General features: G+C 39.9%; 1 protein-coding gene across 2 annotated transcripts in view; it reads left to right on the forward strand.

The window, feature by feature from the left end:
- The window catches only part of XRN1 (5'-3' exoribonuclease 1), a 109,971-nt gene extending 105,005 nt beyond the window's left edge, over positions 1 to 4,966 (forward strand). For both annotated transcript variants that reach the window (XM_043474209.1, XM_043474210.1), the window contains one exon: positions 170 to 4,966. In XM_043474209.1, coding sequence (XP_043330144.1) covers positions 170 to 469 — 300 coding nt within the window. In that variant the 3' untranslated portion in view covers positions 470 to 4,966. The remainder of the gene's footprint in view (positions 1 to 169) is intronic.
- The last annotated feature ends 21,727 nt before the right edge of the window (positions 4,967 to 26,693 follow it).

Here is a 26,693-nt window from a genome sequence, read left to right on the forward strand (position 1 = left end):
CTTATTCATAACTAAATTCCTTGAATTTCTAAAGTCTGATTTGGAGATTAGAAGTGAAAGTCACAAGTCAGCAGTGCTTGACAAGTATTAGCAGCATGATTTATGGTATTTTCTGACACTAGTTTTTTTTGCCTACATTGTTAATTAATCATTCTTTTATTCCTCAAAGGTAACTAAAAAAAGAGTTGCAAACAAAAAGAACTTTGAGAATAAGGAGGCCCAGAGTTATCAAGTCACCCCGCTTCACACTAGCCAGTCAGCATCTTCTGATGTCACCAAAGGAATTCCACAGGAGACTTCATCAGCTTCCTTACCATCCTCTCAGATCCCTCAACCTGCATCTTCTTTCCAAGTTGCAGCTGCCTCCCCAGGCCATAGTATGCCTCACCAGAAGTCGGCACCAAGCTCTTCAAGAAGAAAATCAAGAAAACTGGCTGTGAATTTTGGCGTTTCTAAACCTTCTGAATAAATTTGGTACTTGGAATTAAATTTCTTTCCTTTCCTCCCACCTTTTTATAAATCCATATCTGTGTCTCACGAGAAATTGCAATGTACTATTTTAAAACAATACATTACAATTAAATTTTTTAATTTTCTAGTTGTCAGGCACTTTCATGCTATTTAAAAGACTGTAAATCAAATTGTGCGTCTTAAGTATGTGCAATTTGTTTTACATCAATTATACCTCAATAAAGGTGTAAAAAAAAAAACTAAAACCTTGTGTTAAAATACTATCAGTGGACTGAGCATTCACATGTACCACTCTAACCATTGGCCTTGCATTAAAAGCATCTTGAACTATGAATTAGACATGGTACTGCAATAATAATAAACATTTTTTTTACACTATCATTGAGGGATAATTAAGTGGAGCATGAAAATTGGGCCTCAAGTATAATTTACTGAATGTAGATTTTATTTCTCTTTTTAATGATGTAATAGAATTGTCAGGAGAGTGGCGCTTATTTATAGGTATTTTAACTTATGTTCTGTTTTCTCTGAGGGTCCTTTAGACCTGTTGTGACGTGATCACGTTGTGGTTGGTGCTGCCAGTTTTGCTTTATTCTCCGTTTTGTACCAAAGCAATTTCAGAATTTTGATCAGAATATTTCATTTAACTGCTTAGAACTATACATAGCGATCTAGATTTGAGGAAATAATTACAATTTTTTAGATTATTCAAGAACCAGCATTAGTTAACCTCTAATAAAAAATTAAGTTTCAAAATCTACAGGGTATCATGATTACAAATTAATCTTCTGATAGAAGTACAAAATATTAATCATGTCATTAATTAAAGTGTTTTATCCTTTTGTTTAGCTTTTTACTTGCTCACTTAAGCATACATGACAGCTCCGTTGTGGGTCCATGTGTAGTGTTTCCTGGGACAATGAAATTCTAAATTTTTATGCATTATTCTGAATAATATGCATTATTTACATGACAAATGCCCGTCCTCATTCTCTTTCGATACTTTTAGCTTTATGCTGGACTGTGCAGTGACTCTGGCATTTTGTCTGTACATGTCATATGTGGGTGTGTGTTATTCAGTCTGTGGCTGTTGAAATTATATCAGAATTTATGAAAATTTCTCAGCGGTACCAGGGCCTGGATTTATATACATACATATATATATATATATTTATGCTTTAGTTTTTGTGATATGCTTATATTTTTAAGGAAGTAAGTTATCATACTTTTTAAAAAGTATTTTAAAAGTAGGAACCACAATCTTTGTATGGAGCTGCTTATTATTATATCTAGTTTCATTTGGCTAATTGAAAACTCTGCCATGAGTCTTAGTCTATTTGTTTTTTAAAATGCTAGTATTGAGTTAAATGGGTTTCTTTCTCTAACTGCTAAATGTTAGAATTTCTCTAAGTGTTAATAGGATATTTGTATATTAGTAGTGCCTTTAGTATGAGATAAGTGTTCATTTGTCATTTATGATAGTCATGTGAGTTTCTGTGATTTTGTTTTCTATTAATTTTCCTAGATTTAGATGTTCATTGGTTCCCAACATTTTGTTTTTGGGAATACATGTTTCTCTGTAGGAGGATCTGAAGTAATGAGGCTCAAGTAATTCTCAGAGTTTGTCCTTTTTGCCTCACAAAGTTGTTTTTTTTAAGGAAATGTCTTTTATGGAAATACAAAAAAGTTGAATTGTGACAATAAGATTATGTTAACCTCTACTACTTTAAAGTGTATGATATTTTCCATCTTATGTAACTGTACAAACTCCAGCATTGAAGAATTGCCTCACTCATCATTCCTCTGTGACCACCCTATACAAACAGTGTACAGCCCACATCTTTATTAAAGCACCGAAGGAGCACATGCCATCTTCCAAAAACTTCAAGAGAAAGTTTGATAAGCATAGCACCACTGAACCCACATAAGGAGGTTTTCTCAGTAGTCAAACAAAGCAAACTGACAATTCTAGATGGATAGGCAATAAAAGTGTTTTCTTTTCATTCTTCTCCTAAAGCAACTCAAGACTAAAGAGAGATTAAAATGGGAGAGAAGTCCATAATGACTAGATGGTGTCATGCATTCATCTATATTTTCTTCCCTTGTACACCTATTCCAGAGGTGGGCCTGAGAGCAATAGATGCGCCCTCTCTGGAGAGGATGTAAGAAGCAGAGACTGTTTGTATCTCATGACAGTCTTGAGGAGTCTAGATCCACTGAAAGATTTGGGAAACTTAACAATTTTCCCTTTGTGGATGGCACAGACTCAGACTACCCCAAAATTTAGAAATATGCTTATTCAACTGTTGAATCTGTTGTGGACTTTGTGTGGAAACCCTGGACTGTGTAAGGCACAGAAGGGCAGGTTCCCCAAAATGCTTCATGTTTCCACATCACAAGAGCAGTTAAATCTATTTAAACTTTCCTCTCCTTACTAAAACATTATTTCTAGATAACCTTGTTCAATAAAGTTTTCTCTCTTTTCTTTTTTTTTTTTTTTTGAGCAGATTAAGTGAATTGTGAAGTTTGGTCCTTTCAGTCCTTTTCACCATTTCCAATACATTACCTGAGTCTTATAATTTTACAGATAGACTTTATTAATTGATTTAAACATCATGCAGGCTCATTTGTAAACGTCTGAGACTCAGTTGCCTGAAAAATTAATTTCACCTGTATATGTACTTTGGTTTCAATTTAAGACTTTCCTTGCTGTTCAGAGGGATAAGTAGTTCTTTTAGAACTGAAAAACAAAAGTTTGATCTTTTTTTTCCTATTGGTGGGAGAGATGAAGAACTCTTGGTGCAGGTTTTGTTGTTTATTTCCTTTTTCATGATCAGGTACTTGCTTTGGTTTTAAACTGATATTTTTCAAACTAATCTGGATTTGGGAGGAGGGACAGATAGGGAGGCAGTTGGAAGGAGACCAGTTAAATAAGACCTGTCCCTCATTGCATTTTCAGACTATACTCTTCCTAGCTCAAGGACATAGATGAATTGCAGTGATGTGTTTACTCACTTTCAAATCATCTGTTCTGTTTGTATTAGTAAATCATACATTATCATAGTGATTGTCTAGTTTAAGATAGCTAGAATTGTCCCCCTCTCCAGTAAAGTTCATTCTAATATACTTCATCTCATTGTCCAGAGCCTCTTTTTTTAAAGCCACTATGTACAATTTCCCAGCTTTTTGAGCTTGCTATATTTGTTAGTACCATCTTGCTTCCAAATTGTGTTTTTACTGGGGAGGGGAATTCATTTATTGGAGAGAAATAACAGACATTCTCTACCTCTGAAAAAAAAAATCAATCACAGAAGTCCCCTTATCATTTTTCTAGAGAGCGACAGAACTTAAACTGACAGTGTTCTTTCTGTACACCTTATAAGCTTTGTCAGTGAAGCAGTCTTTTTTGCAGGAGCTTCCTTTCCTAGTTGGGATAATGCTTAAAAATTCTAGAAATGAATATGTTTCAGACAGAGCTGGCTCATATTTCCCTCAGATTGTTCCATCTTCCGCCAGGGAGCAGTAAGAGACCATGACGATCAGAACGAGGACAGGCTGGAGTTTCACTGATATCTCCAACACCACTGATGCGTCTTTTAGAGAGAGGAAAACACAGACAGTAGTCTTCATAGTTAAGAATATCAGAAATCCATAGCTGCTTTTGTGTTTCTTTGTGTGTTTCAGTGAACCAACAATAATGCCTTGCTCAATCAATGCATTCAGCCATCTCAAGTGCAATTCGTGATGGAGACTCTGGTTTCCAGTAGATAAAGTTTTACATATTTAAACCTATAAAAATTAATTTTTTTCCAACAATACACCTATTGCTGTTATTTCAGCAGTTGATGTACTAGTAAATTGCCCAGGCCAAATAATTAAATGCCTGTAGATGTTTTAGTAATTGGAGCCAAATCTTCATACTGTTTTCTCATGAAGTAATAGGAGTGAATTTTTTGTTTGTTTTGGAACTTAGGGGCTCTTTTGGCCTTAAGTCTTATATTTTCTTTTGCCTGCATCCAATTGCTTCTTTGAGTGTTTGCATCTATTTTGATATATGAGTAATAGTGTACTGTATCATCAACAAGTTCAACATTTTTTTCATTTAAACAATGTAAGTAAGTATAATTCATACATATAGATCTTAATTCTTTTTTTTTCCTCACATAAGTATTTTATAAGTAACTGGAATTTTTCATTAGATCTTATACAGAGCAGTATTTTATTAAAAATTCAAAAGGGAAGACTTTTATGTGCTCATTTTGTAGCTTTTCTTTTTTAAATATCTATACATCGTCTGCAATTAAAGTGTTTTCAACTTGCATTGGAATGGACTCCAAATGTATTTTTGTGTTAAACTGTACATTTGTAGATTTTTGGCATGAAGTTAGCCTCAAAATGTTGTGTAAAAGGATTCTAAAATATGAGTCACTGAAAGAGTTTAAACATCTATACATGTTAAATGCTATATGGATTTTAATTAAACATTTGAGAATGATTTCATAAGCTTTTGTTTTTGTATGTTTGCAGTGATATTAAAAATAGATTACAGGATTCACTTAAACCTCATATCCTTTTATATTGGTATTTTGAATCTGTGTCAATTAGCATGAACTTGACAGCATGATTGGTGGAGAAAGTCTGAACTGTAGATTCTGATGGCCACAGTTCAGATCCTGGCTCTGCCTCTAATTGTAAACGTGTCATTATATTAGGATTGGCAAGTTATGTGATGCTTATGCCTCAGTTTCTTCATGTCCTAAAGGAAGAAAACAACACCCCTTGTATGGGTAATATGTTTAAAGCACTGGGTACTTAGTGCCACTTTTTAAATTGAAAATCAATAAACAAATCAAAATCCTCTCACGTTAGCTTAAGAAAAGGACATTTGTTTTCAGAATTCAGGACTGTCTCAGAGAATCCAACCCAGGAAGTACAACGGGGCTTCTTAGGAACTGAACCTTAACTGAGGTGTTACTTTCCAGTTCACACTCTTACTCTCCATGGGGCCATGGGCCCTGAGGTGTGACCCTCTGTAGGTCAGGTCTTTGTTCCAGCATCTGTAGTTGGGGATGGGGGCAGGTCACCTTGAGGGGCTACCGCTCCTAGACTGTGGGTTGTTGAGGAAACCTAGACCTCTCAAAGGCAGGCTGTTAAGAAACAACCACATTCTGAGCTGGCAATCAGTCCTTATAGTTTATGCATAAAAGGAGCTCTGTAAAACAGCTTTGCCCTAATGGTAATTGGAGCCTACTCTCTGATGTGCCTGCAAACAGCCTTCATACAAGGGTAATCCCAGTCAAACTCCTTCAGCTTAGGAAATGGTTGCCTTTAGAATCTTGAGGTGCTTTATGCAGTCATGTATTCCTACAGTTGTAAGAGTCTTAGCCATGTTTAACTGACTTCCTAAATATAGGAACAATAAATAAATATACCTACTAATTATTAAATCCTTATTAGGGATTTAATATCACAGGCCAATACACTACCTTGTTTGTGAAGATTGTCTCCTTTGATTCTCAGGACCTTACATGTAGGCAGGTTTCGCCTATGCAGTAGTCTGATTCCAAATCCTATGGTCTTTACTTTGCTTTACTCTAAAGCTTAGGCTTTCTCGTCTAGTTTCTATACCAATTCTCTCTAGTTTTATTTTAAACATTATTTCATTCATTTCATTTGCTATTTATCTTTTAAGGGTTTAGCTCAGGCATAGAGTTATGAATAAGACCTAGACCTAGTCTTGATCATTTATGAAGTCTAGCAGAGAAGGGAAAATGAAACCACCAAGTGTAATACCAGTATAACAAGTACATATAAGAAAGGGATGTCTCACAGACTGGGAAGATATCAGGGTCTCTTCTGGAGGACTGAAACTTAAAGGAGCCAAGCAAGGGAAGGAAATTGATCAGAGCTGAATTATATATAGTGCAGATTAAGAGGGATCAGAGGAAAAATGGAGGTGAAGGTAGGCATAAGACCATACCACTGCAGATCATGCTAAAATGTCTTGAGTTTCGGACCAAAAGCTTAGTCCAAGCTTTTTGTTTGGATGTAACGAAATCCCATTTAAAGCAACTCAAGAAAAAAATAAAGAGGGAATAGAATGTATTATATGAACGCAGAAAATCTAGAACCAAAAAGCAGAAACATGGCTGAGCTTCACAGGGGCCTGCACCAAGAATAGAAAGCTATCAGAAGATACCTCCATTCTGTAGTCTCACCTCTGCCTTTCTGTTTAACACTCAAGGCTTCCATATTCCCTTTGGACATTGCTTCAGTTCCAGCAACCAGCATAAGACTAGCATCTCTCCATCTCAACTCCGAATGAGCTAAGTTTGGGTCAGATGTCCATCACCATGTAAGCAAGTAAGATCAACTAACACAAATGTGGCTGCCGCAGCCCATTCCTAAAGAGCTATGTTCTTTGAAGCAAAAAAGGTAAGGATGTGACATACTCCTAAATACTATTCTCATAACAGCCATTACATGATTTTAAGAATGGGTTGTTTTCTTTCAAGATGAAAACTGGTGTCATTGCAGAGAACAGATTAGAGAGAGTGGAAATGATAGACAAACAGAAAGCCGTTTCAGTCATTCAGGAAGAATGATGCAACCTCACTAACTCTTAGAAACTCCCTATATTGTGTAGCATGTTGGACAGCAAAGAGAACCAGAAATGTAGAATCAGAGTTTCCAGCATCACCTTCTCAGGCTGACCCATTAATGTTTTACCAGAGATTCTCTCTGCAGTTCATGGCATATTGGATCTAGAAACAACACAAAAGCTCCAAGTCTTCCTGAGAATTACTTTCTCCCACATCCTATCATTCATTATGCCTCTATGAATATAGCACTGAAGGTTTGTGCTCCAGGCTTAGTGATAATAACAGTTACTATGTACAGGCTATCCACGAGGTACCATTCACTTTATATAACACTTTCAATCTTCAAAACATAGTAACATAAAAATAGTATTAACTCATTTCACACATAAGGAAAGTAAGATAAAAGGCTGACTTGCCCAAAGATACAATATGTTCCTGAGCTGAAATTCAGAAGAGATCTGTTGAATGCCCAAATCCATGTTCTAGTCTACTTCTTCCTTTTAAATTAATTTTTAACCATTTAAATATTACATGGCTAAGTTTCCTACAAATTTTGAAAGCAAATCAGAGTAAAATCTTTTGACTACTTTCTAGAGGTAAAGGTATGTATCCTTTTTTGATGCCACACACACGATCTGCACATGTAAACGGTGTCATGTTTTAGGCATCATTCTGAAACTTGTCCGTTTCCTTCAACAAGTATATCTGAATCTTGGCATGCTCTGCCACTATGATGTTCCCCTTCCTAGGTCCACAGGCTTTTCTGAACACCAGGTAGAACAGCTAAAGATAGCTGATCACCACTCACAGTGCTAGACACTTGAAAGGATTTTTTTTTCTCTTTTCCAATGTTTCGCTATGAAACTTTTCTAATAGATAGCAAAGTTTAAAATATTATACAGTAAACATCTACATACCCAATACCTGTATGTGCTCAGTCATGTACGACTCTTTGTGACCCCATGGACTGTAGCCTACCAGTTGTGTCCGACTCTTTGTGACCCCATGGACTGTAGCCTGCCAAGCTCCTCTGTCCACAGGATTTCCCCAGCACAGATACTGAAGTAGGCTGTCATTTCCTCCTCCAGGGGATCTTCCCGACCCAAGGATCAAACCCGAGTCTCCTGTGTCCTTTGCATTGCAGGCAGGTTCTTTACCACTGAGCTACCAGGGGATCATAACCAATACCTAGATAATACCATTAACATATTACTATGCTTGCTTTATTAGAGATCCATCCATCCACATTAGCAGAGCTCCCTCAAGCACCTCATTGAGCAATTAGCTCTGCTCAGGTTGTCAAATGACTGATATGACACCTAACTGGATGAGTGGGGCACAGGGGTCAAACTACCTGTGGAACCCAAAGAGTTTGTTAGATGTCAGCAGAGTTCTCTATCCTGGAATGGAGGTCCTTCACAGAAAAACAACCTACCCTGCAGGACACCCAAGACTATTTGAGTGAAGGAATCACTCAGAATGGCCAGGAATTGTACTTAAAGTTGGGAAGACCAAAGAGAATGGATTACTCATCAGACCAAAAGCAAACTGTCCTGGGTCCCTGCTTTTCTGGAGGCGGCACCATCAGGAATCTAGATACTCAAGGAAGCCCCCATGGTTGATAGCTTCTCAAAATGGATCCAGGTCTTTCCCTATCCAACTCACACCTCTGGAGCAACAGCCCCGAGAGAGACAACCATTTGCAGCACCAGGATGGCAGGAACCACTATTTACGACAGTCAGTTCAGTCGCTCAGTCGTGTCTGACTCTTTGCGAGCCCATGAACTACAGCACTCCAGGCCTCCCTGTCCATCACTAACTCCCGGAGTCCACCCAAACCCATGTCCATCGAGTTGGTGATGCCATACAGCCATCTCATCCTCTGTTGTCCCCTTCTCCTCCTGCCCTCAATCTTTCCCAGCATCAGGGTCTTTTCAATTGAGTCAGCTCTTCGCATCAGGTGGCCAAAGTTTTGGAGTTTCAGCTTCAACATCAGTGCTTCCACTGAACACCCAGGACTGATCTCCTTTAGGATGGACTGGTTGGATCTCCTTGCAGTCCAAGGGACTCTCAAGAATCTTCTCCAACACCACAGTTCAAAAGCATCAATTCTTTGGCGCTCAGCCTTTTTTATAGTCCAATCTCAAACCCATTCATGACCACTGGAAAAACATATATATGACAGTATGTCTATCTTTATTTCATTTGACAAGAGAAAATTTGTGGTCAAGATCCTTAGCTGGACAGGCTGCAAAGACAGTATAGATCTCTAGGCACAAACTTGCCAGGTCTTGTGGCCCTCCATAGCTGATATTTTTAAAAGAATGTGGCCAGGAGTGAATGAATGAACCAAGATTTTTAAAAACAGAACATTATCTCAAAACTGGCTTTGACTACTTGCAGCAAAACTTAATGCGCATACAGCCTTCTGGTTGCAGTTCTGTCTGTAGGGGTGCTTAAGGTCAGTTCTTTCCAGGAATACATTCCCACTCCTGTGACTTGGGTTATAGGGCCTGTGACAAGTACAAACAGGCCAGTGGGTGTTCCCACACATGTGTTCCTCCAAGAATGAAGCGGGTGAGGCTTCCGTGGTGGCTCAGTGATTAAGACTCTGCACTTTCACTGCAGGGGGCACAGGTTTGATCCCTGGTCTGGGAATTAAGGTCCCACATGCTACATGGTATGACCTAAATAAATAAAAATACTATTGAAAGATGATTTAAAAAAAAAAAAAAAGGATGCAAGGAGTGATACAGTACCAGAAAAGGTGAGCTTTCTAGCAGAAGGCAATAAATCAGTGGAGGAAATGCCAGCAGAGACCAGGTGTAGATTTAGCAGGGCTGGCAGTGCAGAAAGGAGAACCTGGAACACCACCTGAGGGAGATGCTTTGATATGGTTCCATGAGTGTTAGCTGAGGGCCTACTGTGTGCTGAGTGCTGTCAGGAAACCTGGGTTTCCAGGAAAGAACTTCAAAGGAGCAAGAAGAGAAGCCAGGAATCAGCCAGCATACAGTCTTTATTCCCTTCACAAAGAGATGACTGTGTATTTATCACACAAGGATCCTACCTCATTCAGGACCCTTGAGGGAAAGTTCTCTTTTTCTCTCTCTTTTTAATCAGAACATTTAAAAGTAAGCTGACGATTTCCAGCCAAAGAGGGACTTTTGATTGGGAATTTTGTTGCGAAATAATATGTCTTTTCTAGAGAATGAGCACATAGATGCTTGCCTAAGAACAGTAGATATTAGTCAGAACTCATTGATTTCATTTATTCCTCTCTGGAAAGAAAAAAGCCATAAGGGGTAATATACCCATAAGGGGTAACGTAGAGTCCGCATAAAGAGGCTTGACTGAGAATATGAAGCAAAGCTCAAGTTAACTGTATCAGACAAATGCAGGTATCCATAGCAAGGAATCCAGGAACTAAAACCCCAGGGTCTGCATGTATTGCAGAATAAGCTGTGAGACAAATGATTAATGCAGCTTTTGCCATCTTTGCTTTCCTTCTTTAAGCTGTAGTCCACCATTGGTAGAGATTCCCAGGTGGCTCAGTGGTAAAGCATCCAGCTGTCAATGCCGGAAACAAAGGAGACTCAGGTTCGATCCCTAAGTCAAGAAGATCCCCTGGAAGAGGAAATGGCAACCCACTCCAGTATTCTTGCAGAGGAGCCTGGTGGGCTACAGTCCATGGAGTTGCAGAGAAACAGATATGACTGAGAGACTCAGCCGGCATGCACACTCTCCAACATTGCTAGATAAATGCTTCCTGAATTCAACACACACAAACCACTTCCCCCACCTCAATAACTTAATCAAACATCGGTGGATTCTTAAAACAGTATCTCTGGGGTTGTCAGAAGATAATTTTCCAATGACACTTCCTGAGTGCCACTAAGTGAAGGAAGTCATCATTTTTGGCTGAAGTATCATCATATGATTATTTCTACACTTATTACTAGTAAATAAGAGCGGTCACAATCACATGAGTCATCTTTGATTTCTCCTTTTCTTCACCCCCCACATATAGTTCTCAAGCCGTGATGCAATGTCATCTCCTATAGGTGCTCTTTACTCTCCATCCTCATGGTTATTACCTTTATGCAGGTCCTCTTCTTCTAAGAATTGGTCTATTGCCAAAGAAAAGCAACAATACTGCTTACAGACGAAGTGCTTTATAGTATTGTCATTTAATTCTCATCACAGTGTTCTGAGAAGGGCATTTTCAAAGCTTTTTCTTTTTTGTTTGGCTTGGTGGGCATTTTTCATCTTCCTTTACCTGCTGGGTATTTCTCTGCCTTTTCATCTTATTTAGATTGCTGTGTTTGGGGTGGCCTTTCTGTATTCTGGTGGTCTGTGTTTCCTTTTTATTGTGGAGGTTTCTCCCAGTGGGTGGGGCTGGACGATTGGCTTGTCAAGGTTTCCTGGTTAGGGAAGCTTGCGTCGGTGTTCTGGTGCGTGGAGCTGGATTTCTTGTCTCTGGAGTGTCCAGTAGTGAGTTTTGAGATGGGTCTATGTGTGTGGGGTCTTTGGTGTGACTTTGGGCAGCCTGTATGTTGATGCTCAGGTCTATGTTCTTGACTTGCTGGAGAATTTGCATGGTATGTCTTGCTCTGGAACTTATTGGCTCTTGGTTTCAGTGTAGGTATGGAGGCTTTTGGATGATCTCTTGTTACTTAATGTTCCCTGTAGTCAGGAGTTCTCTGGTGTTCTCAGGTTTTGGGCTTAAGTCTCCTGCCTCTGGATTTCAGTCTTATTCTTCCAGTAGCCGCAAGACTTCTCCAACTATACAGCACTGATAATAAAACTTCTAGGTTAATGGTGAAAAGATTCTCCACCGTGAGGGACACCCAGAGAGGTTCACAGAGTTACATGAAGAAGAGGAGAGGGAGGAGGGAGATAGAGATGAGCAGGAGGAGAAAAAGGGGGACTCAAGAGAAGAGAGACAGATCTACGCAGTACTCTCTTCCTTAAGTGTTCTCCGTAGCCCAGAAAACCCACAGAGATTCACAGAATTGGATTGAGAAGAGAAGGGGGAGGGAGGAAATAGAGGTGATCTCGGGGAGAAAAAGGAGAGTCAAAAGGGGGAGAGAGTAATCATCACACTCCTGAGTAAAAATGGGTACTGAATATTGGGCTCTTAAATGTCCAAAATTGATATCAAATACTGAAAAACAAAGATTAAAAATCTAGAGTAGAGGTTAGACTCTTAAAAATACAATATTAAAAACAAAAACAAAAAATTTAAGAAATATATATGAAGTTCGCTTTAAGATAGGGCCTTTTTTTTTTGCAAGGTTATAGTGGGTTATGAAAATGAAAATTAAAGAGTAATAGAGGAGTAATAGAGGACTTTTTTTTAATAATTTTATTTATTTATGATTTTGGCTGCACTGGGTCTTAGTTGTGGCACATGGGATCTAGTTCCCTGACCAGGGACTGAACCCTGGCCCTTCATTGGGAGCTTGGAGTCTTAGCCACTGGACCACCAGGGAAGTCCCTAGAGGACTTTTAAAAATAGGAAAAAAAGAAAAAAAAATTTTTTTTAATTAAAAAAAAAAATAGTAAAAATATATCTAGGAATTTCTCTGGAGCTGTTGTGGGCAGTGTGGGTTCGGTTCAGTTTCAGATAGCTCCTTGTTCCAGCTTACACTTCTTGATATCTGTAGGCCCCTTCTGGTGTAGTCGGTGTTAACTCCAGAGATTTTAATCTGTTGCACCGGTCACTTCTGAAGTGGTTCCCTTTGTTTATTTGGCTTCTGTTTGCAGGTCTCTTCAGTGTCTGATTTCCGCCCTGACACAGGCGGGCGGAGGTGGTCTCTTGTTTAGGTTCGCTTGTTCAGTCGCGCTGCGGGGAGGGAGGGACGCTGCAGACAAATGTCACTGACCCGTGTGGGGGGCACTCGCGGTGTTCCGGCCACACTGGGTTTACCCCCGCTCGCGGCGTGCGTGCCTTCCCCGTCCACACTGCTCAGGCTCCAGGCTGCTCTACAGGGAGCGGGCCCTGAGTTGCAGGCAGTTCCAGTTTTCTGGTACTCCACAAAAGCGCAGACTCGGTTGGGCCTGCGTTTGTGCCTTCCCCGCCCGAGCAGCTCAGGCAGCCAGGAGCTTGACGAGCGCACTCTCCCCGGGTGCGGTGCGCCTTCTCCCCTCCGCGGTCCTGGCCTCAGATTCCGTGCGCAGGTCCGGAGCTCCTTGTGTCTGTTCTGGGAAGCTGGTCTCTAGCCGTGATCCTCCCGGTGGATGTCAACCATCCAGAATCTCAGGAGGTCTTTGGTTAGAAACTGGGAGCCTGTTTGCAGTTTGGTAGGGGTGCCGTTTCTGGGGCCGAGTTTGGCCCTTTCCCCTCCCCCCTGCCTCCTGCCTCCAGCGGGGATGGGCCCGTCTGCCACCAGCTAGCTCTTCTCTGGAATTGCTCAGTCCTTCCTTTGTTCTGCGAACGGGCCCGCAGTGTGTTCGGTTAGCATTAGCGCACTTTTCGCAGGTTAATTGTCTCTCTCTCTCTTGTTATCCCACAGTTTAAGTTGCTATCTCTGGTTAGCTCCCTCCGATTGCCCTCAGGGCATTCAGGCCCGGTCCTTACCCTGAGCAATGCCGCCAGCTCCTCTCCATTCAACCCCCACTTGCTGGTGGCAGATGCGAGCATCTGGGGTACTTTTCTGCTGGGAGTTGCTTTTAGGCATGTAATCTGTGGGTTTTATTTATTTTTCCTCTCAGTTAGGTTGCCCTCTGAGATTCAAAAACTTTCCCCAGACACGCTAGTGAGAGGGTTTCCTGGTGTTTGGAAACTTCCTCTATTAAGACTCCCTTCCCAGGACGGGTCTCCGTCCCTAACTCTTTTGTCTCTCTTTTTATCTTTTATATTTTGTCCTACCTCCTTTTGAAGACTTTTCTGGGCGCCTGATATCCTCTGCTAGTGATCAGAAGTTGTTTTGTGGAGTTTGCTCAGCATTCAAATGTTCTTTTGACGAATTTGTTGGGGAGAAAGTGGTCTCCCCGTGCTATTCCTCCGCCATCTTAGCTCCTCTCCCAGCTTTTTCTTTTGTTACAGTAAAAATACAACATGAGATCTACTGTCTTTACAAGATTTTAAATGTACAACATGACATTGTTGACTATCGATGCAGTATTGTGCAGCAGAACTCTAGATCTTATTCCTCTAAGCTGAATTCATGTGGAACTTAACTAAAACTGTATGTCCATTAATTAGTAATTCCCTAGTCACTCCTCCTTTCAACCACCTCAGATTGAAGTGTTTTCTGAGATTTCTTCAGATCAAAGTTTTCCTCAACTACCGGCGATGAATGAACATATGCTAAGGTCTATCACAATGGCATTGAGACAAAGAAGCTCTTGAAAGCCTCAAGAAAAAAAAAAATCACATACAAACAATTAGGAATAATAATGATTCAAAGACATCTCAAAGGTGGGCTTCCCTCGTGGCTCAGATGGTAAAGAATCCGCCTGCAATGCAGGAGACCTGGGTTCAGTCCCTGAGTTGGGAAGATCCCCTGGAGAAGAGAATGGCTCCCCACTGCAGAATCCTTACCCGGAGAATTCCATGGACAGAGGAGCCTGGTGGGTTATAGTCCATGGGGTCACAAAGAGTCGGACATGACTGAGTGACTAACACACACACTCACACACACATCTGGAAGACAGTGCCAGATGCTAGAGAATAGTGGAGCAATCTCTTCCACATTCTGAAAGGAAATAATTTCTAACATAGAATTCTATACTTAGCTGAATTATCAAGAAAAATGTTAGGATATAAGAAAGAAATTTTCTAACATAAAAACCTCAAATAGGGTAACTTTTAAGTGTCCTTTCTGAAGAAACTACTAGAGGTTATGCACTAACAACCTGAAACTGCAAGCCAAGACTAAAGATTTAAACTAGATGGAAAGAGAAATTCCAATTTACACAAGATAAATTCCTCAATGATAGCAAAGTGAGATCCCAATATGAAAGCTGTCCATCAGGTCTAGAAGTTGACTGGTACAAATTGGAAAAAGTTAGAGAGCTCCAAAAGAGATAGATGGCTTTAAGAAGTTGAAACAAAATTCCTGATGTTTCTGACCATCTTAAGAGGAGATGTAGAAAATTACAAAAGATATTTGGGTTGAATTAATAATAAACTTGTAGAAAAACAGAAAAATCAGATTAAATATTAACTCCAGAGAAAACAGAAAACTTTTCCAGGAAAGGAAAATAATCATAGCTTAGGTACAGCAGAAAATAGCACAATTCAGGAGACTTTAGTAAAGACACTGAAAACTTGTAAAGGTGTAGGTAGATTAAGAAAACTAAAAAGACTAATAACAACATAAGAATTGTTATTGTATGTGCATGCTCAGTTGTGTCCAACTCTTTGCAACCCCATGGTCTGTAGTTTGCTGGTCTCCTCTGTCCATGGAATTTTCCAGGCAAGAATACTGGAGTGACTGCCATTTCCTACTCCAAGGGATCTTCCTGACCCAGGGACTGAACCCAAGTCTCCTGTGTCTCCTGTGCTGGCAGGTGAATTCTTTACCATTGTGCCACCTGGGAATCCTAAGGAATGTTACCACTCCAGGACAAAAAAGGCAAAAAGAACATGCCATCACTCAACTCCAAGGAGACTATCATGCAGAGGGTGTTGCCTGACACGAGCTGTGACTTTTGTAGAACTAAGCAGCTAATGCACGCCATCCTAGCAATGCAGGATCTGGGGAAGAACTACTGTGACCTCATTGTTTCTCTCTCCAGTGTCCAATTGGTGCTTTCTGTTGGTCAAAACCAACTGAGTAACTCTGGGGCAAGGGACGCCTTCGGTGGAGTTCATGCCTGTCAACCTTGAAGACACAGTGGAATGGAGAAGGATGAAGAGTGAGTCTAGAAAAGTAAACAGAAGAGATAGAACATAGTGTTGATACACTGGGTCAACTGTGGATTATGGTTATAATAACCGTATTGTAACATATGGTGTAATAATGGAAGCCAATTAACGATCTAAACAACATCATCTTATAACTGAATTAGGAAGATGGGAAGAGTACACATATGTGGTGGTGGATAGAAATATGTGTATATTCTTCCATGGTGAAAGAATCATGCCCCAAAACTGATCAAATATGTCACTAATGGAAGGAAATATGAAAGATTTAGTATGAATGCCTATGAGAAAATGAAATAGAACAATAAAGAAATCAACTGGGAAGATCTTTCACATCTTTCTCAGCCCTAACACATTATTATTATTATTATTATTCTCATGGCCCATAGGTGGAAAATTCTGCATTTGACAAGTGAAACCACCACCTCAAGAACAATTAGTCATTTAAAAATCCTGAATTAGATGTTCTCACAGTCTCAAAAATATCATTCCACAGATGACTTATTAAGTCCAAAGGGGAGTATGTACCTTCACAGTGGCAGGCACTATTTTTGAAGCACGTGGTTGAGAGTGGCAATAGTTGCAAAAATAGTAGAAAAGGACTGACCTTCCGTGCTTCTTGACATGATGTCAGGGGAGGACAAAGCATTTCCAATGTGGTATTCTTGCCAAAAATGCTTGTCCTGACTCTAGTAGAGGGAAACTTTATGGCATCTATCCAGGCCAGGTAGCTGGCCTGTTCTCTTCAGGGGCGGGGAGGACAGGGAGAGCTGAAAGAAAACCAACAATCAGATGCAATGTGTGAGCTTTGACTGAACCTAGGTTAGGAAAAATTAACATTTCTAAGGCAGTTTATGAAACAATAGGTATCTTTGAAAATGAGTGATGTTATTGACCTGACCCCATTGAATTAGGGTCAGTTTTTTCAGGTACAACAATGATGCTGCAGTTATGTAGGAGATGTTCATAATCTTGGAAGTCGCACGCTGTTGTATTTAGGGGTGAAATGTCATATATGTGCCTCCCACTTTCAAATGGTCTGGCATAAAAGAAGTGTAGAAAAAGATGGAGCATGGTCAGATGTCAGCAAGAGCCCTTTAGATGAGGACTATTCAGGTGTGAATGCTGACTACTATTCTTTCAACTCTTCTGCAGATTCAAAAGAAAAAATGTAAGTACTTCTGAGGAGGGACAAATGTGAGGATGAGTGGGCTGCTGTTTCATAAACAAGCCTTGTTGAGAATGAACTCTATCTACACACTACATGTTAAACCTTGAGGAAAAGTAATAAAATAAAATTGGTCAAAGTCAACAGGAGAAACATTACAATTTTGGGAAATATCATTTGGAAATTAGTACTTTTTAAGTTTGACCAAAAGATGATGCTGTTAAAGTGCTGCACTCAATATGCCAGCAAATTTTGAGAACTCCAGTCCTGGCCACAGGACTGGAAAAGGTCAGTTTTCGTTCCAATTCCAAAGAAGGGCAATGGCAAAGAATGTTCAACCACACAATTGCACTCATTTCACATGCTAGTAAAGTAATGCTCAAAAGCATTCTCCAAGCCAGGCTTCAACAGTACGTGAACCATGAAATTCCATATGTTCAAGCTGGATTTAGAAAAGGCAGAGGAACAAGAGATCAAATTGCGAATATCTGATGGATCATAGAGAAAGCAAGAGAATTCCAGACAAACGTCTACTTCTGCTTTATTGACTACGTCAAAGCCTTTGACTGTGTGGATCACCACAAACTGTGGAAAATTCTGAAAGAAATGGGAATACCAGACCACCTGACCTGCCTCCTGAGAAATCTGTATGGAAGTCAAGAAGCAACAGTTAGAACCAAACATGGAACAATGGACAGGTTACAAATCAAGAAAGGGGTACATCAAGGCTGTATATTATCACCCTGATTATTTAATTTATATGCAGAGTACATCCTGCGAAATGCCAGGCTGGGTGAAGCACAAGCTGGAATCAAGATTGCTGGGAGAAATATCAGTAACCTCAGACACCCAGAGGACACCACCCCTATGGCAGGAAATGAAGAGGACCTAAAGAGTCTGTTAAGGAAAGTGAAAGAGGAGAGTGAAAAAGCTGGCTTAAAACTCAATATTCAGAAAACGAAGATCATGGCATCCGTCACATCACTTCATGGCAAATAGATGGAGAAACAATGGAAACGGTGAGACACTTTCTTTTCTTGGGCTCCAAAATCACTGCTGATGGTGACTGCAGTCACGAAATTAAAAGACGCTTGCTCCTCGGATGAAAAGCTATGACCAACCTAGCCAGCATACTAAAAAGCAGAGACATTACTTTGTCAACAAAGGTCTGTCTAGTTAAAGCTATGGTTTTTCCAGCAGTCATGTATGGATGTGACAGTTGGACCATAAAGAAAGCTGAGCGCTGAAGAATTGATGCTTTTGTACTGTGGTGTTGGATAAGATGCTTGAGAGTCTCTTGGACTGGAAGGATATCAAACCGGTTAATCTTAAAGGAAATCAGTCCTGAATATTCATTGGAAGGACTGATGCTGAAGCTAAAACTTCAATACTTTGGCTACCTGATGCGAAGAACTGACTCACTAGAAAAAACCCTGATGCTGGGAGAGATTGAAAGCAGGAGGAGAAGGGTACGACAGAGGATACGATGGTTGGATGGCATCACCAACTGGACGGACATGAGTTTGAGCAAGCTCCCGTAGTATGTGATGGACAGGGAAGCCTGGTGTCCTGCAGTCCATGGGGTCACAGAGTTGGACACGACTGAGTGACTGAATTGCGCTAAAGTTTGGCCAAGAAAAGAATTGCAGGTGAGTTTTAGGGCTAAAACTTGCCTGGAGAACCTCTCAGCCTGCTTCATCCATTGCAGAGATTGATAAAGTGAGGCTCAGAGGAGTTGAGTGACTAGCCCAAGGTCACACACCTACGAAGCAGCAGGGCCAGGTCTAGGATCACCACACATCTGCTTCAGGAACCTTTCCTTTACGTATCATGAATCGGTCATCTTCTATTGGATAGTATTACTGCATAGAGAGCATTCAACTCAGCAGTAATCTCTGCGCTTTCTCAGGAAAGATGACAGCAACAGATGTGAAAGGGGAGGAAGAGGAAAACCAGGAGGCTGCAAAGACCACAGTTGGATATTGGCTGGTAGGGAAATGGAGACTGACAATGAACAGTAGTTACCCTTAGGCAGTAAAGGATCCATTCCACCAAATTTCATTAGGGTTTCATCAGTTCACAATGTAATTGGCCATTAAAGCTTAGTAATTGATTCGAAGAAGCTTGACTCTGAACATTTGTCCCAGCTGTCAAAAATCCGTGCAGTCCAGATAGACAAAGAAGCTTTGTAACAGCTCTTGGTGATCACTGAGATTTTCAGACAAAGAGAAACAGTTCTTAGAATTTGGGGTACTTGGCTAGTTTTAAAGAATATTTGTCCAATTTTCTTGCGACATTTTCAGACTCCAGACAATAAGGGTGGATTTGACAATGTAAATTTTATTATTTTCTCTAATATCTTTGTTTTGTTAAGTTTATTTATTTCCTTATTTGGTGCACTGGGTCTTAGTTGCCGCATGCAGGATGTTTTAGTTACAGCATGTGGGATCTAGTTCCGTGACCAGGGATGGAACCTAGGCCCCCTGCATTGGGAAAGTGCAGTCTTAGCCACTGCACCACCAGGGAAGTCCCTCCTATATCTTACTATAAAAAGCTTCAAAACATACATAAAAGTTAAAAAATTAAACAACTTCTGAACATTCATATACACATCACTTAATTCTACCATTAATATTTTACTATTGTTATGTTATTACCTATGCATCAGTTCATCTCTCTTTCCATTTACCAATCCATCTTATTGTTGTAGGCATTTCAACGTAAGTTGCAGACGTTAGTTTGTTTCCCCCAAACACTTCAGTGTGTATATCACTAACTAGAATTCAATATTTTATGGTTCATTTTTGTTTCTCTACAGGTAAAATTTCCATGAAATGTACAAATCTTAAGTGGGCTGTGAGGTCTGATAAACAGTAAACACATGTGCAATGTAAATCATCACCAAGATACAGAACAGGAACATCATACACAGAAAATTCCCTTGCATCCTTTCCCAATAAATTCCCAAGTACCCAGAGGCACCCATTATTCTGAAATTTTTTCACCAAAAATTAACTGTGTCAGCTCTAGAACTTTATGTCAACAGAAAAATACAGTATGTTTTCTTTAAAAAAAAAACTGAAGTAGAGTTTAAAAAATTGAAGTATAAACAATATTATTAGTTTCAGGTGTATAAAAATAGGGATTCAATATAGAGTATACACACTTTATGCTAGGTTTCTTTTACTCAATGTTTTAGGATTTATTCATCTTATTGTGTGTATTAGTAATTTGATTTTCTTTATTTCCCAATAGTAGTCCATTGTGAGAAGAACATAGTTTGAGATTTATTCTCCAACTGATAAACAGCTGATCTGTTTCCAGTTTGGGGCTCTTATGAATAAAGCTATTATGAATGTCTTTGTACAAGTCTTTTTGTTGACATTTGTTTTCATTTATCTTGGGTAAATACCTAAGAATGGAATTTGTGGGTTATATGATATGCATATGTTTAGTAACATAAGGAACTGTAAGACTTTTTTCAAAGTAGTCATACCATCTCACCATCCATGGGTGAGAATTCAATTTATCCGACATGTCCACCAAACTTTGTTTTATTCATCTTTAATATTAGCCATCCTGTTGGAATGTGGAGTATTATTTATTCTTTGATAAATGCATTGCCATTAAAGTCAGTCTTTCTTTTTTTTTTTTTTGACCCTGTGAAGTGTAAGATCTTAGTTACCTGACCAGGGATTGAACCCACAGTCCCTGCATTTAAGGCGAAGTCAATCAGTGAACTGCCAGGGAATTCCCAGAGTCAATCTAGTTTTAGAACAAAAGTGTACCCTCAAAGAAGTTAAGACTTTCTTTTCTTGCACTCACCGGAACTGACATACTTTAAAATATGTACCTTTAGCCTATCTCTTTTTTTTTGACTTGGTCTTAATTTTTGTCTTGTAGTTTTTTAAATCGTGGTAAAATACACTAAGCGCACACACACACACAACAACACTTACCATTTTAACAATTTTAAAGTTTACAACACAGGGGTATTAAGTACATGTATGATGCTGGGCCTCCGCTCCTCTGTGTAGCTGCACAACTTTTCCATCAGCCCAAATGGAAACCCTACTTGCCACTCTCCCTTCTCCTTCCTCAAGGCCCCTGGCAGCCACAACGTTGATTTTCATCTCTATGGATTTTCCTATTCTGGATATTTCATAAAAATAGGATAATAATTACAAGATATTAAGTATAACTATAGATTCTTTGGATGACAGGACACAACACAAAGACTTTCTGGGTAGAGGAAAGGCAGAACACTTCGTTACTTACTGCTCTAAATGAGAGAAGGCTTCCTTGAAGGACCAAACTAGGTTTGCACCCGAGACAGGGTAGGAAGAGGCTGCAACTGTAGGAAGCAGCTCACATATAACAAGCAGGGTGAGATTAACTTGATTTTATGGGCTTCCTGGGAATTGGGAATTTTGAAAAATCACGTAGGTCTAAGAGGTCACCGCTGTTGGGTATCTGGGGACCTCTGGCAACGGGGAATGTGCATATATACCCCAGGAGTGTCAGAGGCTCAGAAGGAAGCAGTTAGGGTGGAGGCTTAGCAAATTGCCCACGAAGAGGAAATGAGAATTTTCACCATGACTTCAAACTGGGTCAAGACACTTGTGAAATATAGTACAGCAACTTTTTGTGTCAGGCTTCTTTCATTTAGTACAGTGTTTTCAAGCCTCATCCACGTTGTGGCATGTGTCACTACTTCATTCTTTGCTATGACTGAATATGATTCCATTGTATAGATATACCATATATTTTTTATTCCGTCATTTGTGTAATGGATTTTTGGATTGTTTCCATCTTTTGGCTATTATGAAGAGTGCTGCTATGAACATTCACATACAAGTTTTTGTTTAAATACTTACATTCAAAAAAATAGATAAATACTTATGTTCAATTCTTTAGAGTATAATTGTAGGAGTGGAATTTCTGGGTGGTAGGTAGAATACTGAGGAATCTCTAAACTATTCTTCCCAGAAGCTACATAATTTTACATTTCTGCCAGAAATGCACAAAGTTTCGAATTCCCCTACATTCTCACAAACACTTACTGTTTTCCATTTTTTAAGTATGACAGTCCTAGTGGGTATGAAGTGGTACCTCTCTGCAGTTTTGATTTGCATCTCCCTAATGACTGATAATGGTGAGCACTTTTCCTGTGCTTGTTAGCCATCTGCATACTTTCTTTGGAGAGTTGTCAATTCAACTCCTTTGCCCATTACTAAACTGGGTTGTTTGTCTCTCTTAACTCCATTAAGCAACTTTTCCCCCCAAATAATTTCCTCTTATTTTCAATACAAGCATGCCTCGGAGATAAGAACAGTATTGCAGGTTCAGTTCCAGGCTACCACAATAAAGCAAGTATCACAACAAAGTGAGTTATATCAATTTATGGTTTCTCAGTGCATATATAGGTTATGTTTGCACTATATTGTAGACTCTTCTGTGTGCAATAGCATTATGGCTAAAAAAACAATGTACATACCTTAATTTAAAAGTAATGCTATTGGGAAAATGATGCTGTTATATATGGTCAAATGAGGCTGCCACAAACCTTCAGTTTGTACAAAATGCAATTTCTGCAAAGTATAAACTATAAAGGAAGCCTGCCTGCATTTGTAATTCTAACTTAATAAAAGATTAAGGTTTGTTTACTCCAACATGTGGTATTTTTTAAAACATGCTTAAACAAAATGTGTGCCTTGTTTACATAAAAGGATCAACTTTTCAGATGACATTATTCTAGTTTTCAGAAAAAGAACTGAATATCCTGATTAGGAGGCATTACATTAAACTGAAATTCAAATCTTATCTTATTATCAAAACAGGTAGCAACAACATTGTTCTTGTAACCAGAGATGCTAAATACAATGGAGAAAATGATGAGTCTCCTCAATTAAACCTCATTAATCCTCCAAATCATATTTTAAATGTGGGCAAAAGCCCATCAAGCTGTAGCAATAAATGCTAAATTTTAATGCTATAAAAATTAATCAAAAACAGGCCTTTGCCACTATAATTCTAGTCAGTTTTTTTTGCCTGCATCAGACAAACTGTATCATAACGAGGAAAATCACAGCCAACAAGACCAACTGAGGGATTTAATTTTCACATATATATCAAATTGCAAACACCCAAGCATCAGGGAACACACAAAAACTAACTTCTAGTAAGTACCAATTGAATTCAACCCATTTAGGAACCACAGTTTCTCAAAGTGGGAAAACAGGGCGGAGCAGTCGAATAGACTTTGAACTTTCAAGTGCTAAATAAGTGGCCACAAAACATATAAACAAGGATAAAATTTATTTAGTCTAGAAACATGAGTGCAACTAGGCTTTATATCAATATCTCTTTTTAAAAAAAAGTTTCCTTGATCTTAAGGAAAATTTATCTGGATATCTACCTTACAGATGAGAAACAGGGCAAGAAAGAATGGACTCCTCTTTCAATCTCACATGTTTCATTTAACATTTTGGTATTCAGTCTGGGAGAGGAAGTTCATTGTGACATATAGGTTGTTTGATGAACCCAAATTTTTCCATTATAAAAATGTCAACCAGGGGTACTCTTTCTGCCCCCTTCTGATGTCTATGTCAGAAGCTTTCTCTATCTCCTTTATACTTTAATAAAACTTTATTACACAAAAGTTCTGAGCAATCAAGCCTCATCTCTGGCCCCAGATTGAATTCTTCTCCTCCAGAGGCCAAGAATCCCGGCGTCTTTTCGAGGTTAAGCAACAACCTTTCATCTTGGAGGCTCATCTGGGATTCTTCAGGACAAGATGGGAGCTAACAATTCCAGCCTCACTCCTTTGAACTGTATCCTGAAAAACTTGGATAGATTTGATCCCCAGGGCTTAAAGAAGACACACCTGGTCTTCCTATGTGATACTACATGGCCACAGTACGCACTGGAGGATGGCAAACCGTGGCCAGTTGGAGGGTCTCTGAAGTATAATAACTGTTTTACAATTAGACCGGTTCTGTAGAGAACAAGGGAAATGGGTAGAATGTGTTGCTCTTTTTCTCTCTGTGAAATTTGCCAGACTTATGTCCTAAGGGTATAGATTTGGGTGTGACTCCTTCAGCTCCCTCCTGTCCTCCTACTTTGCTAGATGAGATGGAAGACAGAAGACAAAGAGATAAAGAAAAGCAGGTTTCTCCAATCTATCCCTGGGATCATATGCGCAGAGCAGCCAGGGAGACTGAGGAACAGCCACACAAGTTATTGCCTCTTCATGAAGCACCCACCGGGAGAAATAATCAGTCTATGAGAGTTAATAAGCCTTTTTCTTATCAAGAAATACAAAGAATCAAGGAGGATCTGGGAGACTATTTAGAGGATCCAGAAAAATATATTAGAGCTTTTAAAGGTGTTACTCTGCTTTATGACCTTACTTGGAAGGATGTGGTGTATATCTTGGGACAAACGCTGACTCCCAACTCAAAAACCCAAGTTTTGGGAAAAGCGGTTGCTTATGGAGATGAATGACTTGGTAATGAATCAGTATGGAAGAGGGAGGATGAGATAACCGCCCTCCCCACTGGGAATCAGGCAGTCCCAACTATAGAACCAGACTGGGACTACAACAGAGCTAAAGGAAGATGGGATCAGAGTCATTTTGTCAGATGTATTTTTGAAGGACTCAGGCAGGCACATGCTAAGCCTTTGAACTATGGCAAATTGGCAAACATAGAACAGGAGGAGAAGGAAGCTCCTGGTAAATTCCTAGATAGACTGAGAGAAGCCCCTCACAAGCTATTAAAAAGGACATATGGACCAAATCAGTCTTTAGATAATCTGTTACAACTGGCTCAGACAGTCTATTATGGTAGGGAATATGAGGAAAAGAAAGAAAGGCAGGAAAAGACAAAGGAACAGGCGGAAGCCCTCGCAATGGCTTTAAAAACCGGTTCTTAAACAGCCTGAGAAGAATACCCAGAGGGACCCAGGTGAAAATGATGGGCTTGCTATTACTGTGGAACGGAGGGGCACCTCAAGCGGGATTGCCCTCAGGCATCTAAGCCGCCCCCAGCTCCATGTCCGGCCTGCAAAGGACCACACCGGAAGAGAGACTGCCCCCAGAGGTGTAGGTTTCAGGGGTTGGACTCTCAAGACAATCAGGACTGAAGGTTCCTGGGGGTCCCCACACAAGCTCCCGCCCCAATTACACCTGAAGAACCCCGGGTATTAATAACTGTGGGGGACCAATCCGTCGATTTCCTTTTAGACACTGGGGCAACTTACTCCGCGCTTACTGAAGCCCCTGGCCCACTTTGTTCCCGATCCACTTCCGTAATGGGACTGTCTGGATGAGTCAAAAGATGGGCCAGATAATCTATATGAGCCTACTTCTGCTGACTCCAAAAATCCTGAGTCTGCTGTTTGATGCTCAAGACAACGCCTTCCTGTCCTGGGCTCACTCCTACGCTGCATTTCATAATCAGTCTAACTGCTGGGTCTGCAGAGCACTCCCCTCTTTGTCAGTGAAAGGCTTCCCATGGTGGACATCTCCACTTCAAGGAAAAGACTTTCTTCAAATCTGCAAACACCTTCAACAACAATCGCATATGATGCCTCTTCTTAAACTGATGACATCTGACAGCCCTAAGATGGACTGATGTAACTATGGGCATAATGTGACTTTTCATTTTGATTTTTACTTAATGACTATTTTGCCTTACGTTTGTAACTGTATAATGGGGTTTTCTAACTGTCTAAAAGCTTTTAAGTTACAAAAGGTTATCCAAGCTCCTACGAGTGCCACAGCCTCCTTCAACTATTACTTGGGGCCCCTGGATCAGAGACCCTCAATATGAGGGCTAGGAGAATATGTTGCCTCAACCATTTAGGGACCAAGCCCCTAAACAGCAGGAAGTAGTTATGGAATGAAAACGACACCCCTTTCCCTTGGCAACATAATTCTCCTAAAAGAAAAGGGGGAAATGAGAGAGTCATTTCCTAGGTAGGCTGATAAGAAGTCTAGGGGTCCCCAAGGAGAGGAGGGTCTGGAATTCTCAAGGAGGAAGAAAGGACAAACTTTTCCCCCCTCTACATTCCTTAGGATTGTATAACAATAATGTATCCTGCCTGAGCACAGTCTCTGGATTAAACCTTCTGGCTAATCCTGTTATCGTAAAATGTAAATTATGTGAGTAGGTCTGGTGAGGTCTTTACAACCTCCAGACATTCTTTGGATTCATTGGAGAGTATATAACTCCATTGCTAACACTAGCAAGCAGGTACTCTTTCTGCACCTTCTGATGTCTATATCAGAAGCTTTTTCTATCTCCTTTATACTTTAATAAAACTTTATTACACACACACAAAATAAATAAAAATGTCAATCAATAAATGCAGAAAGAATGATGGAATTTTAAAATATCACCATTTGATAACCATCTTAATAATTTATTAGAGCTTCCCTGAAGGCTCAAACAGTAAAGAATCTGCCTGCAACTCAGGAAACCCAAGTTTGATCCCTGGGTTGGGAAGATCCCCTGGAGGAGGGAATGGCAACCCACTCCAGTATTCTTGCCTGGCAAATACCATGGACAAAGGAGCC

This window comes from Cervus canadensis, chromosome 7, assembly GCF_019320065.1.
Source record: "Cervus canadensis isolate Bull #8, Minnesota chromosome 7, ASM1932006v1, whole genome shotgun sequence".
NCBI lineage: Eukaryota > Metazoa > Chordata > Mammalia > Artiodactyla > Cervidae > Cervus > Cervus canadensis.